This window comes from Psammomys obesus, unplaced genomic scaffold (assembly GCF_907164565.1).
Source record: "Psammomys obesus unplaced genomic scaffold, mPsaObe1.curated_primary_1811, whole genome shotgun sequence".
In the NCBI taxonomy this organism is placed as follows: domain Eukaryota; kingdom Metazoa; phylum Chordata; class Mammalia; order Rodentia; family Muridae; genus Psammomys; species Psammomys obesus.
The window spans coordinates 4,594,815-4,608,534 of NW_026585626.1; the positions used below are offsets into that span (position 1 = coordinate 4,594,815).

At 47.6% G+C, this 13,720-nt stretch overlaps 1 protein-coding gene and 1 long non-coding RNA gene across 6 annotated transcripts in view; one reads left to right on the forward strand and one right to left on the reverse strand.

Annotated features, from left to right (window-relative positions):
* Spats1 (spermatogenesis associated serine rich 1) overlaps positions 1–13,249 on the reverse strand; it is a 27,740-nt gene extending 14,491 nt beyond the window's left edge. For 3 of the 5 annotated variants that reach the window (XM_055612517.1, XM_055612508.1, XM_055612523.1), the window contains exons 1-4: positions 13,066–13,249; positions 12,629–12,763; positions 5,495–5,648; positions 3,236–3,387 (exon numbers count right to left, since the gene is read on the reverse strand). In XM_055612517.1, coding sequence (XP_055468492.1) covers positions 3,236–3,387; positions 5,495–5,648; positions 12,629–12,763; positions 13,066–13,081 — 457 coding nt within the window. In that variant the 5' untranslated portion in view covers positions 13,082–13,249. The remainder of the gene's footprint in view (positions 1–3,235; positions 3,388–5,494; positions 5,649–12,628; positions 12,764–13,065) is intronic. The other 2 variants (XM_055612539.1, XM_055612533.1) reach the window with 1 other exon arrangement.
* Positions 3,482–5,930, forward strand: LOC129680801 (uncharacterized). Its single transcript, XR_008720751.1, has 2 exons — positions 3,482–3,584; positions 5,443–5,930. It is a non-coding gene; the product is annotated as an uncharacterized LOC129680801 (long non-coding RNA).
* Positions 13,250–13,720: the final 471 nt, after the last annotated feature.

Consider the following 13,720-nt stretch of genomic DNA (forward strand, 5'->3'; position numbering starts at 1 on the left):
TGTGTGTGTGTGTGTGTGTGTGTGTGTGTGTGTGTGTGTGTGTGTGTCTGTGTGTTTGTATGTGTATGTGTGTGTGTATGTTCAAGTAAATGCATATATGTGGATGTAAGTGTGTGTTTATGTACCAGAAGTCAACATCAATGTCTTCCTCAATTGCTTGTTCATTTTTAAAAATATTTATTGTGGCTTGTTGCGTATGGGTGTTTTGCCTGCATGTATGTCTTTGTACCATGTGCGTGCCTGGTGCCCATGAAAGTCAGAGGAGGGCACTGACTCTGAACTGGAGTTAAGTCGTTAGCCACTGTGTGGGTGCTGGGAATTGAAATTGCATCCTCTAGAAGAGCTGCCAGTGCTCTTAATAGCCAAGCCATCTCTGCAACCCTGTCCACCTTAGCTTTTAAGACAGGCTTTCTCCTTGGACCAAGAGAGTACCCATTTGACTTGTCTGGCTAGGATCTTCCTACCCCTGGCTTCCTGCTGGGATTACAGGCTCATTCTCTCCTGCCCAGCTCTTTTCCATGGGCTCTAGAATGTAAACTCAGATCCCTAGGCTTGTGTGACAAGCACTTTGCCCACTGGGCCATCTTTCCAGACCCCAGCCTTGATCTCTTGATCCTCCTGTTTCAGCCTCCCGAGTGCTGAGATTACAGGGGTACACCACCACAACCCCCTTGTAACCTATCTCAGTGCATATGAGCCCCCGCGTCTACATCAGGGGTGGCATCAGACTCTGCGAAAGTAGGCACAGAAGGAAGAGGAGTGGGAGGAAAGCTATTCAAGAAGCTGCTCAGTTGTTTCCGTTCTCCCTCACCTGCAAAAAACTAAAAAGCTACAGAGGCAGGGAAGGGTCATAACAGCCTGCAGGCACCCATGGTCCGCCTTCCCTCTGATGACCGTGGAAAGAGAGTGCTCAACCTAGCCCAGCCACCACATCCTATCTTGGTGCAGCATGGTGTTGGCTCCACGTCTGTGCACCACAGGGACACACAAGGGAAATCACTGTGCCACCTCAGGCTAGTCACTGGCCCTTTTGGTGGCCCGTTCATTGTTTGAAACTGCTCTTATAAAACTAATTGTAGTGACTTTGAACAACGAAAGAACCTAGTAGCTCTAGAGCTGCTGGAAAAGCCCCAGGCTGAGTAGCAAAGAGCAAGAGCTGAAAGGGAGGCTTGGGGAGGAGTTGGGAGGGGGGTCTGTTTCCCGTGTTCCATTTCCTGACCTCATGTGGCTTAGTGAAGAACTGAGCCTTTCCATGATCCAGTTGGTTTTGGTCATAGTATTTTATCACAGCAACAGAAAGGTAACTAATACAGAGGCTGGAGAGATGGCTCAGCAGTTAAGAGCACTGGCTGCTCTTCCAGGGGACCCAGGATCAGTTCCCAGCACCCACATGGTGGCTCATAACCATCTGTAATCCCAGCTCCAGGGGATCTGATGCTTCCTTCTGGCTTCCATTGGCTTAGACATAGACCAGGTACATATACATGCATACATACATGCAAGCAAACACTCATATACATAAAATAGAATAAATCTTCTAGGAAAAGAAATATAACTAAGCAAACAAGCCACGCTGACCTAAAGCAGTGTCACAGGAAACAATCTGTGATCTCCACCGCCTTTGAGGGAAAATACTTTGCAGACCACAGCTCAGTCTCCACGTGTGTGTCACTTGATGACTTGAGAAATGCATCAGTTAGGCTGCTTCGGTCCTATTTGACTACCACAGTGTGCTTACGCAGACCTACCCAGAAGGCCAATGTGGTAGCTACAGGAGTCGATCGATGGGGTTTCAGATCACCCAGGACGAGTATCTCTGAGCACACCTGTGGGAGTTTCTAGGTTGGGTTAGCAGAGGTAGGAAGGCTAGGATGTACACCAAATCCTGGGTTGAATAAAAAGGAGAAACAAGCCGAACATCAGCTTGTGTGTGTGTGTGTGTGTGTGTCTGTGGCAAGTGTCTGTCTGCCTCTCTCTGAGTGTATGTGTGTATGTGCGTCCTTCTGTCTCTCTTTCTCTCCCTGTCTCTCTGTTTCTGTCTCTCTCTGTCTCTCTGTCTCTCTCTGTGTCTTTCTGTCTGTCTCTGTCTCTGCTGACTGTGGACACAGTGTGAGCTGCTGCTATGTCCTCCCCTCTGCCATGTGGACTGTTGAGTCAAAATAAACCCTTTTTAAGTTGCTTCTTCACAGGTGTGAAAAGCAATTAGAAGAGTTGTTCACTCCATGTGGTTTCTTGAGGACATCAGTTATGTCTGTCCCAAGCAGAACGAGCGAGGAAGCAGCATAGCCAAGCATGCTGTCCTATGGTTAACTTTCTATTTTGTGCACACGCGTGTGCACGCATCACATGTATCACTGTGGTGTGAGCCAGAGGATGACATCCAGGAGGCAGTTCTTTCCTTCCACCATGTGTGTTCTGGGGCTCAAAACTCAGGTGGTCTTAGCCGCAAGGGCCTTTGTCTGCTGAGCTGCCTTGCCCTTAATTTCTTGTTATGAGTAGAGATTAAGTACACTTTAAAAAATGCTATAGTGTAGGGTACTAAATATCTAAACCAGTGGTGTAGTTACTTATATCAGCTATGATGTGTGTTATGCTTTTATATAACTGGTCAACAGTATCACCACAGACACAAGTCACATGTGTGTTATGATATTAGGAAAGCTATGACATCACTAGGCAATAGGAAGCTTTCAGCTGCACCATATTTTGGTGGGACTACTGTCATGTATGTAGTCCCCTGTTGGCCAAAGCTGCATTGTACAACATATGACTGCTTTTGTATGTATGTGTGTATGTACACACAGGTCACACACACATTTCAAAGTTCAGCACTTCACCGCTGTGGGGCAGAATATTGTTGGGGAATGTCGAATAAGAGAGTTTATTTTCTATACACTTCTGTATTGCTTTAGGACCTTTGATGGCTCTTGCATGAAGGTGTTTCATTTTTGAAAACCCTATGACCTGGGCTGGAGAGATGGCTCAGAGGTTAAAGGCACTAGTTGTTCTTTTAGAGGGGCTGAGTTCAATTCCTAGCAACCTCATGAAGGCTCACAACTATCTATAATGAGACCTGGTGCCCTCTTCTGGCATGCAGGCAGAACACTGTATATGTGATAAATAAATAAATCTTTTTAAAAAGGAAAAGAAAAGAAAATCATACCATACAACCATATCTCCCACAGAAAGGTCCTGGGAGCAGAGGCCTGTGGAGGAAGGCCTAGAGCCTACTCACTTGTCTGTGACTTAAGCAGGGTGATCTCCTCGGGAGATATTTTCTTCTGGACTCCAGGCGCTGAAAGTTTAGAGGAGCGACTAGACTGTGCAGAGGAAGAGGAGGAGGAAGAGGAGGAGGAGGAGGACTTCGGACACGGCCACACACCAGTGCTGGAAGGCAAAGGGGCAGGGTTAGAATCATCTCGGGGCTGGAGCTGCCAGTCAGACTTTGACCTCACACTAGCAGTACAGGCGTTCACAGCAACAGGACTGACCTTGCTTCTCATAAACCCCTGAGTATGGGTTGCTGACTCACAGCCTGAAGGTACTGAAACTTACTCAAAAGATGCATGCTTTCAACCTGCCAGGTAAAGGTGTTTGCCTGAGTTTGATCCCTGGTAGCCCATATGACAAAAGGAGAGAACCTGTTAGCGTTCTCTAGCCTCCAGGGGTACATTCTGCCACACACTAGACAGACAGACAGACAGATAGATTTAATTCTTTTGTTTGCTTGATTGCTTTGTTTTGTTTTGGATTTGTCTGTCTGTTTGTTTCACTGTGTAGCCTTGGCTGTCCTGGACTCACTTTGTAGACCAGGCTGGCCTCTAACTCACGAGCCTCCTGCCTCTGCCTCCCTGAGTGCTGGGATTACAGATGTGCTCCACTAAGCCTGGCAGGGCTTTGTTGGGGGGGGGGGGGCAGGGTTGTTTGTTTGGTTTTTGTTTTGTTTTGTTTTTGAGAAAAAAAAAACAAACAAAGGGATTAAAGGCATGGATCACCACCGCCCGGCTCATAAAATGTAATTTTTTTGGAAGCTGGGCATGACAGAGCACACCTGTAATCCCAGCACTCTGGGAGGCAGAGGCAGGCAGATCTCTGAGTTTGAGATCATCCAGGTCTACAAAGTGAGTCCAGGACAGCCAAGGTTACACAGAGAAACCCCATCTCGAAAAACAAACAAACAAACAAACAAAGGCAGGCTGGATTGATAGCTGGTCAGTTAGGAGCACTTGTGGTTCTTCCAGAGGACCTGGGTTCAGTTCCCAGCATCTACACAGCAACTCACAACCACCTCTAACTTCAGGTCCAGGAATCTGATGCCCCCTTCTGGCCTCCACAAGCACCAGACACACATGTGATATGTAAATACATATATATTTAAACAATTTTTAAAAAACCAAGGTACTAGCTCCTTGGAAAGCAAAACACGGAATTGCTACGTAATCCAGCAATTCCACTCCTAAGTGTATACTCGAAAAAAATAGAAAAGAGACACTGAGGCAGACACTTGTGTGTGGAGTACACTACGAAAAAGCAGTAACACCAAGTATCCATCGACAAGTGGGTGAATGGGTGATTTGGCACCTGCTTCCACAGAGGATATAACTCAGCCTCGAAAGGAGTGGGGTTCCGCCACATGCTGCAGCGTGGGTGAGCCTGGAAACAATTATTCCAAGGGAAAGATAGGACAGATCACTATGACTCCACTGTGTGAGAGCAGGGAGTAGATGAGAGGTTTCCCGGAGCTGAAGAGGGACGAAGACTGCTCAGTGGATACAGTGGTAGCTGTAAAATGCTGTGGATGTCCTTAATGACACTTCACTGTGCACTTATAAAGGTGATAAAATGCCTTTGTCGGGCCTGGAGAGATGGCTCAGCTGTTAAGAGCACCGGCTGCTCTTCCAGATGTCCTGAGTTCAATTTCCAGCAACCACACGGTGGCTTACTGCCATCTATAATGAGATCTGGTGCCCTCTTCTGGGGTGCAGGTAGGACACTATGGCAAATAAAAATTTTTAATGCCTTTGTTATATTATATGTATTTTAAAGATGTATGGGTGTCTGTGTGTGTGTGTGAGTGTTTTGCTTGCAATGTAAGGGTTTCATGTACATGTAGTGCCCATAGACGCCAGAAGAGGGCATCAAATCCCCTGTAGTTAATGGGGGCTGTGAGGCACATGTGGGTGCTGGGAACCAAAGCCAGGACCCCTAGAAGGGCAGCCAGTAGATAGATAGATAGATAGATAGATAGATAGATAGATAGATAGATAGATAGATAGATAGATAGATAGATAGATGTATGTTTAAAAAAACAAAACAGAGGCCCAGAGAAGTGATGAAATTTGCTCACATTCACACAGATCATCAGTGGAAGACTTGGGATTTGAACCTGTGGAGCCTAACTCTAATGCTCTTGTCTCAGACTATCAGCTTCTTGCTCAATAGGTCACCCCAATGATGTCGACTCCTCCTTCAGACCCCCGACGCACACACTTACTCAGAGAGAGTCAACACCTTGGTGAAGCCTAGGGGCTCAACGACTCTTGGGCCTATTCCATTGGAGGACGAAAGGCTGGCCTTCCTATCCAGACAAGAGGACGTCCAGTTGGCCAGGCAACCCTCAGCTTCTAGAACATCGCTGCTCTTGGGGTCTGCAACACAAACACGGCCATTTAAGTATGCTGCTGGAACGCCCGATGGCCTATCTTCTTTCCTTCATTCTGTTTGCAAAACAGGGGAGGCGGGGAGCTGGTGAGATGGCTCCGTGGGCAAAGGGGCCTTGCTGCCAAGCCTGACAACCTGAGTTTGCCCCCCAGACCTCCCAAGGTGGCAAGAGGGAGCTGCCTCCTGAGGTTGTCCCTGACCTCCACGTGGGCACCATGGCACGCGCACCCCTGTGCTCACACACACAATAAATACTAACATTTACTATTTGCCGTGTCCTGGAGATCATGTTAACCCCTTACACACATTATCCTGTCGAGCGCTCTTAAGTGTTCTCATGCGCTTGCCTGGGTCAGGAAGAAAACAAACAGCTAGAGCCAAGTGTGGCAGCGGTACTTGTGGTGCCAAACAGTCGCTAAGCCAGACTGTGCCTGCCTCCACACAGCTCACCAGCCCTGAACTGCGCAGAGGAGGGGTCTGAAGCAGCTGGGTGTCACCGTGCGCTGTGTGGACGCCCCGGTACACCTCTCCAGGGGGGTTGCCCATGACAGGGTGAGCGAACACAGCTGGCGACCGTGATCTGGAGAAGTGCCTTCAGGCACATCCACATGACACCACCCGTTACCTAACCGCTCGTTTGTGAACATGTGGCACCTAGAACAGTGCCTGGCGTGACTCAGAACTCAAGCAAGTGTTTCAGTGGATACGTGTAAAGAAGTTTACGGGCTGGGGATGTTGTTCAGTTGGTAGCGTGCCTGCCTGTATCAAAAGGAGGAGAAGGAAAGTAATTCTAACCCTCCCAGCCACACTTAATGACAAGAGAGTCCTTCGAGTCTGTGGCTGTCATATGGAGACACGAACCATTCCTTGTTTTAATTTTGCTGTATGGTTTAAACTTTGTAAAGGTCAATCTGTTCTTCATCATTTTTCAGGCGTGTGTCCTGTTCAACTACTTTTTAAGAGTTGTTTTATTATTGTCACTCATGTGCGTGTGTGCACACCTGCATGTCTCTGTGTGCCCCACGTGTGTGCAGGCGCTCATGGAGTCCAGAAGAGGGCATCAGACCCCCTGGAGCTAGAGTTACAGGTGGTTGTGAGTGACCTACTGTGGGTGCTGGGAACGAAACTCCAGTCCTCCACCAAACAGCAAGTGCTCTTCCTGGCTGATATGCCTCTCCACAGCTCCACCCCACTTTCTCTTTTTAAAGGCCAGATGAGTCGGTGCTATATTTCTTCGTGAATAACTTCATAGAGCACAGAAGCTCAATAAGCACAACGTAATCACTTGTGATAAGAAAATTATACAAAACAAGAGTCTCTGAGTGCAGAATCCATCCTTAGACTCGGCACTAGTCCGTCAGCACGGGGCCACGCTGCGCACTGGTCCTCGGCCAATGCCCACCATTCACAGACTACAGGGCAATCACCTTTTTCATTCATATACCAAGGGAATCCTATCTCCTTCTTCCTCTCTTCCCCTCTGTCTGTTGTCTGTTTCCCATGATCCTCTTTGTCCTCCAAAGCCCGGGAACCTTAGCTTCATCTACCCCATTCTGACCTGCCCAGATATAGGCCATTTAATGAACCAATCAGGAAAATGTTTTACACAGGTTTACACAAACAAGGATGGGTGCATCCGGCAGGCAGTAACCAGATCTTGAATGCCGGTTAGCATTGGATCAACCTCCAACACTGGGACAAAGTTAAAGCCATTGAAAGGGACAGGAAAAAGACAGAGCTGTGAAAAAGGCAGGACAGTCTCCAGCAACCAGAGAAGGAACCATCTTTATTACTAGGCTACAAAAGAGCGCGCGCGCGCGCGCGCGCGCGTGTGTGTGTGTGTGTGTGTGTGTGTGTGTGTGTGTTTATTCCACTCAGACCTCAACAACACAAAATCAATGTTAAAAACAGCCCCAAGCCAAAACTCCACCATAAGTTTGGGAGCTCAAACCACACTGCTGCATAATTCATTTAAAAAAAAATCATAATGGAACTCACATTAGCGCCCAGTGGACTTAGGTCCTATGTGCCAAAACCTCTGGGATTCAACTAAAACAGTAATTAGAAACATGGATTCTTAAATACAAATGCTGTATTTCCTTGAGTAGAAGACACTAGCAATTTTAACAGCGTTGTATTATGCACCACAGAGAACAAAGGCTGTCAGTTAAAGACTCAATGCTTAACGACCTGGAATTCTTTTTAATTCTATTTCATGTGTGTGTGGTAGAGTGCATATAAATGCATCCTGTGAATGCAGGTTCCTGAGAAGGCCAGAAGAGGGCATCAGATGCCCTGGAACTAGATTTACGGGTGGCTGTGAGTCACCCAGTGTGGATGGTGGGAATCAAACTCAGGTCCTCTGAAACACTGAGCCGTCTCTCCAGTCCAAATAACCTGAAATTTTTACGTTAGAACCTTTAGAATTGGATATAGTTTTAATGATACTGTGACGTGTACATACAAAGAACAATTGTGGCTGGATGATGGTGGTGGCACGTGCCTTTCATCCCAACACTCTGGAGGCAGAGGTAGGTGAATCTCTGGGTTTGAGGCCAAGCTGGTCTACAGAGACGTTCCAGAGCAGCCAGGGCTACACAGAGCAACCCTGTCTTGAAAAAAACCAAAATAATAATAATAACAACAAATTGGTTACTATATTCTTTTTCTTGTTTTTTTTTTTTAGGTTTTTTATTTACTTTTATTTTATGTACATTGGTGTTTGACTGCATGTATGTCTATGTGAGGATGTTAGATCCCCTGGAACAGGAATTACAGTCAGTTGTGAGCTGCCATGTGGGTATTGGGAATTGAACCCAGATCTTCTAGAAGAGCAGCCAGTTCTCCTAACTGCTGAGCCCTCTCTCCAGCCCTTGTTTTTGTTTTTGAGATGGGGTTTCTCTATGTAGCTCTGGCTGTTCTGGAACTCTGTAGACCACGCTGGCCTCAAACTCAGAGATCCGCCTGCCTGTGTCTCCTGAGTGCTGGGTTAAAGGTGTGTGCCACCATTTCCTGGCTTGGCTAAAGTATTCTTACACATTCAAAAATCTGGCTACTGAATCATTTTCCAACTCAGTCACAGATTAGTCTGGAGTACATAGAAACAAGAGACTCCCTGGAAGGATCAACTTTGGAAAGTTGTCCTCTGACCTCCACAGGTGTGCACAGACACAGCAGCTGAACCCTAAGGATAGTATCAGAGGGTTGTAATTATCATCACTTGGGGAAAGTTGCTATACCCTCCTTTGCTTGTAAATATCTATTTGGGATTTCCTCCTCACTTCAAACCACTTAGTTCCTGAAGAGAAGACACAAAGACCTTTTAGATTATAACAAGCCTTAAGGCACTAGAGCTGGGCCGCGTCACCCTCTGAGCTATGTTGCTGTTTCCCAGCCTTGTGTCCCAATATTACTTGCATGATTGTCCCTGCCGGTGCTGCTTCTGTTCCATCAGGCCAGCCTTCCTGCCCACATGCTCATGGTCCACATACAGCCCCATGGGGACTTTCTTCCTTTCTGGCTTTTCCTCTTGCTACCTCTTCTGCTTCCTCCCTCTCTTTTTCTTTCTCTCTCTCTCTCACTCTCTCTCATGGCCCTTCTTAGACCCCAAGCCTGGGAACCTAATCTCTGCTTACTTCTCTTCTGCCCAGCTATAGGCTGTCAGCGAGTTTATTTAACCAGTCAGAGAGTATTGGCTGTAACCGTATCTTGGGGTCCAGTAATTAACAACTGAATGCATAGCACCAGGCCAACCCCCAACAGAGAGTCTTGCCCCTTCACAACTATTTTGTCTGTGTTGTGATTCAGGGATATTTTAAAAGTATTACATCATCCTGACCAGTGAGCACTGAATTACACCTAAGAGTTCAGCATACTTCCTAGTCTTCTTAACAAGTTTTACAGTAGCAACACTCAAATGAAACAGTGATGCAGGGCATCTGTGATGGGAAAGTTTGTCTGGTGCAAGGATGGACAAGAGTCATCTTCTAGCTAAATGTCTCAGTTTCCATCTCAAGCTGATTACAGAATCTCGAACGTGTGCTGGGGACATTAAACATGGCCTCAAGATGCCTCCTCCTGTCCAAGCAGAGGAAGAATGCATTCTGACGCTAATGTTGGCAATGCTCTAGGGAAGTCAATTACCTCCCCACACCCAGTTCCCAGCCCCAGCCATTTTTTTGCTGCCTAGCTCAAAGGCTGTGGTGAGGAATAATAAGCTCAAGGTTCATAGGTGCCTCCAGAAGTTCACCATGCATCAGGAAACCTGATGTTTTGATGCAATAAATGCCAAGTAAGCAATGACTGTCTACAACACTGTAGGATAAGAAAAGATTATACTATCTTTAAAAAAAAAAGTGGGGGGCTGGAGAAATAGCCTAGCCATTAAGAGCCCTTCTGCTCTTGCAGAGGACTGGAACCCATCTTCCAGCACTCTCTTCAGGAGGCTCAGAGCCACCTGTAACTCCAGCTCCAATGGATCCAGCACCCTCTTCAGGCCTCCATGGGTGACTGCATGCATGTGTACATATCCACACACATACGTATTAATTTTTTTGTTTTTCAAGACAGGGTCTTACGGGTCTTACTTTCAAGACAGGGTCTTGCTGTATACTGTCCTGAAACTAGCTCTGTAGACCACGCTGGCCTCTGATTCTGCCTCCCAAGTGCTGAGATTAAAGGCGTGCACCACCACTGCCCTGCTATATATATATATATTAAGACCAAAGGAAGATTCTGGAGACCAGAAAGGAATTCTGGGGGAAAGGGAATTTGGAAGAGAGTCTGTGTCTTTGATGCCATCTGCCAACCTCAAGATTTCCACGTTTGGGCAGGAACAACAACTTACATAACAGAAGGGTGCTCTCACACTTGTCTCCTCAGCTAACTCAGACCCCTCTGTCTGGCAGGGAGAAAAACAATACAGCAAACCATCTTAATAGGAAGGGTTTTTAAGTTTGTTTTTTTTTTTAAATATAGTTCCCCAATTCCTGCTTTATCTGCTCAAGAAGCAAGGGAAAGATCTAGAGTGAGTGACTATTTAGAACCCCGCATATCAACTCCGTAGCAGCAAGGAAAGTCATAGGCCCTCCCTGCTGGAGAAAGGCATATACCCACACACTGTACAAGGAGCTAGCTTGTGGGGCCCTTCCGTTCCCCAAGGCCTAGACTCTCTGTCAGACTGAACCCTCGAAGTGTCATATTGAGACACATTGAGAGTAGAACCCCCAATCACAAAGCACGGGTCCTCCCTAGCTCACCCTGAAAGTGGCTTCCTCCTTACTCCAAACCAGACTGGAAAAACAAAGTTCTGAAGCTTAAAGTTAGGCTCCCAGAGGTTGGCAGTGTAGTTCAGTTGTCAGAGCACTTGCCTAACATATAAGAAGCTCTGGGTCAGGCCCAGGGCTGCACAGGACCAGACCTGTAATCCCAGCACTCGGGAGGTGGGGGCAGGAGGATCGGAATTCAAGGTCATGGTCTGCTACATGGTGAGTTTAGGTTAATACAAACTATGTGAGACTGGGAAGGAAGGAGGAAAGGGGTGGGGAGGCGAGCTGGGGTCCCAGCACCCTCTTCTCCTTGCTAGAAGGAGACATGGGGCCGAGGGGACTGCGGACAAGGTGAGACCTCTCCAGCCCCTTTTGCAGCACACTGGCCACTGAACTACAGTCGTGACAGCTTGAGCCTGGACTCACGCCGAAGGGGTTTTGGGAAAGTGTGCTGTCCTCTAAATTCTGTGCTCTCAAGAGAAATGTGCTCCCACCCTTCCTCCTCCACCTTAAAAGCCAATTACAGAGTAAGTGCACCAGCCATTATTTAATTTAAACCTGCCTTCGAGTGCTCACAGTTTCCAGCTGAAGTGCCCCATCCAATAAGCTGTATCACATATCTACTAATATCTGAGCAAGGGAAAACCAAATGGATGCGGGCAGACTCTAGAGGCGAGCAGAATCAGGTCAGGGCCTAGCCTCAGTATTTATTGAGCAAAGCACCAGGCAGGCAGCTCAAGTCTTCTGGCCCCCTTACTCCTCCGCAGTGGGCTTCCCAGCTATTAGGAGTCCAGTCAACAACACATTCTAATCTCTGCTTTCTCCTGTGGTTGAGACAGGGTCTCATGTAGCCTAGAAGACTTTGAATGGATCCTCCTGCCTGCACCTCCTGTGTGCCCCTCTTTCTGATGGAATTCTCTGCCTAGCCAGCCCTTGAATGCAGACATGAGCTCATTGGGTATGTCCCCTAACTAGCTGATTTAGCTTGGTTCTGGAATTTTCTCCAGAACACCATTTTTTTTTTTAAAAAAAAGACTTAGTTCCCAGTCTGTCTCACTGTTGGGTGGAACTTTTTTTTTTTTTTAAGTCGGAGGCCATGGAGGAAGAGAGAGTTCAAACACTTGCTCTCCTGGGGACTGGATTCCTGTTCCCAGCATCCACATGGCAGTTCACAACCATCCATAACTCCAGTTCCAGGGCATCCAACACCCTCTTCTAATTTCTGCAGGCACCTGGCACAAATGCACTACATATACAAACACGCAGGCAAAACATACACATAAAATATATTTTTTTTAATTAAGTAAGAGGTCTTGGGTCATTGGAGGATGCCTTTGAGGGGAAGAGTGTGACCATAGCTTTTTTTTCTTCATTGTTTTTTGACTAAGAAGGAGATGCTTTAATCTATCACACATGATGTCACTGTGATATGCCACCGGAAGTCCAAAGCAACAGGACCATGAACAGAAACTCTACTGTGAGCCAAGCCAACAATGACAGAGGCTTGTGATCCCAGCACTTAAGAAGCAGTGGAGAATTCCAGGCTACCCTGGGTTACATAGGGAAGTAAGTAACAGTGAAGCTCAATTCAAACAAACAAACAAACAAACAAACAAACAAAAAAACCTATAAAGCCCTGAGTCCTTTTACCTCCATAAACTTATACGCCCACCCAGTCTTTTGATTTCTTAGAACTCAACTGTAGCTACTTTCCACCTTGGTCACGCCCAAGTCGCTTGTCTCTGGAACCTTCTCCAGCTCTCTAGTACAGGCCGCTCTTGAGATAGAGGGAAATTGGCATCCGCGTTTGCCATTTCCGGTATTGGTAGCCTCACCTGGGCACACGGCGATTTTAAACGTGCAAAGCAACCGGAGACAAAAGATACTTGTTAGAAAGGCTGTCATTCAAAACCAACATACCCCATGAGCCATTGAGAGTCAAGAGGCAGAGCAAGGGGACCCTAAACCTCATTGGGCCTCCTAGTGCTGGTCGTGAGTTTAGGTGCAAAGTCCCCTCCCTCTCCCAGGACTCAGGGCTCCAGAGTACCTGCCCCGCCCCGCCCTGCTCCAGGGTCTCTTTTCCACCCCTGAGTCCTACACCCACTTCCCCAGGGGGTGGGCGGAGCCCTTCATCTACCTTTGGAGTACTCCATGGAGGATATGGCGCAGCTGAACGCACCAACTGCCAGCAGAATGCCAGGATGCAGAGGGAAAGCAAGGGGCTGCCTACCACCGCCTGCAAGGCTCCGTCCAGGGTTGCCAAGACAACGCGCCACTTCCTAGGGGCTTTGCTGCACCGATCTCCCTGCACACAGCCCTCTGTCCTGGGTCGCACACAGCCCTCTGTCCTGGGTCGGGGGGGTGGGGGGGTGGGGGGGCGTGTCTCAGGCGTGAGAGCTGCAGAACCTCAGGATTTTGTTTCAGCTTGTGGCTCTTTTCCAACCACTGCCACTGCTGCCTCCGCAACCTCGGGTGGCCGTGAGCGACGCGCCCTCCGCAAAGCTTGCGGATGCCGGTTTAGAACTGGCCCTGATTAGACGGGATTCACCTGCCACTTACAGCTCCCTTTTCTGGGCCAGGCGCCCTGCCGGACGCTGTCTTACTTCAAGAGCCAGCTGCATTTTCAAAATAGAAAACTGACTTTGAACAAAGGCTCGTTCAAGGTCACCCAGAAAACAGATTCACTCTCGAGTTTTGCCCTTACAAATCCACCCTTCTTCTCCTGATACAGATTAAAATTGATCTTTCTAGCCCTTTCCCTAATAAATCTTGCATAAAGAGGTGGGTTGTCC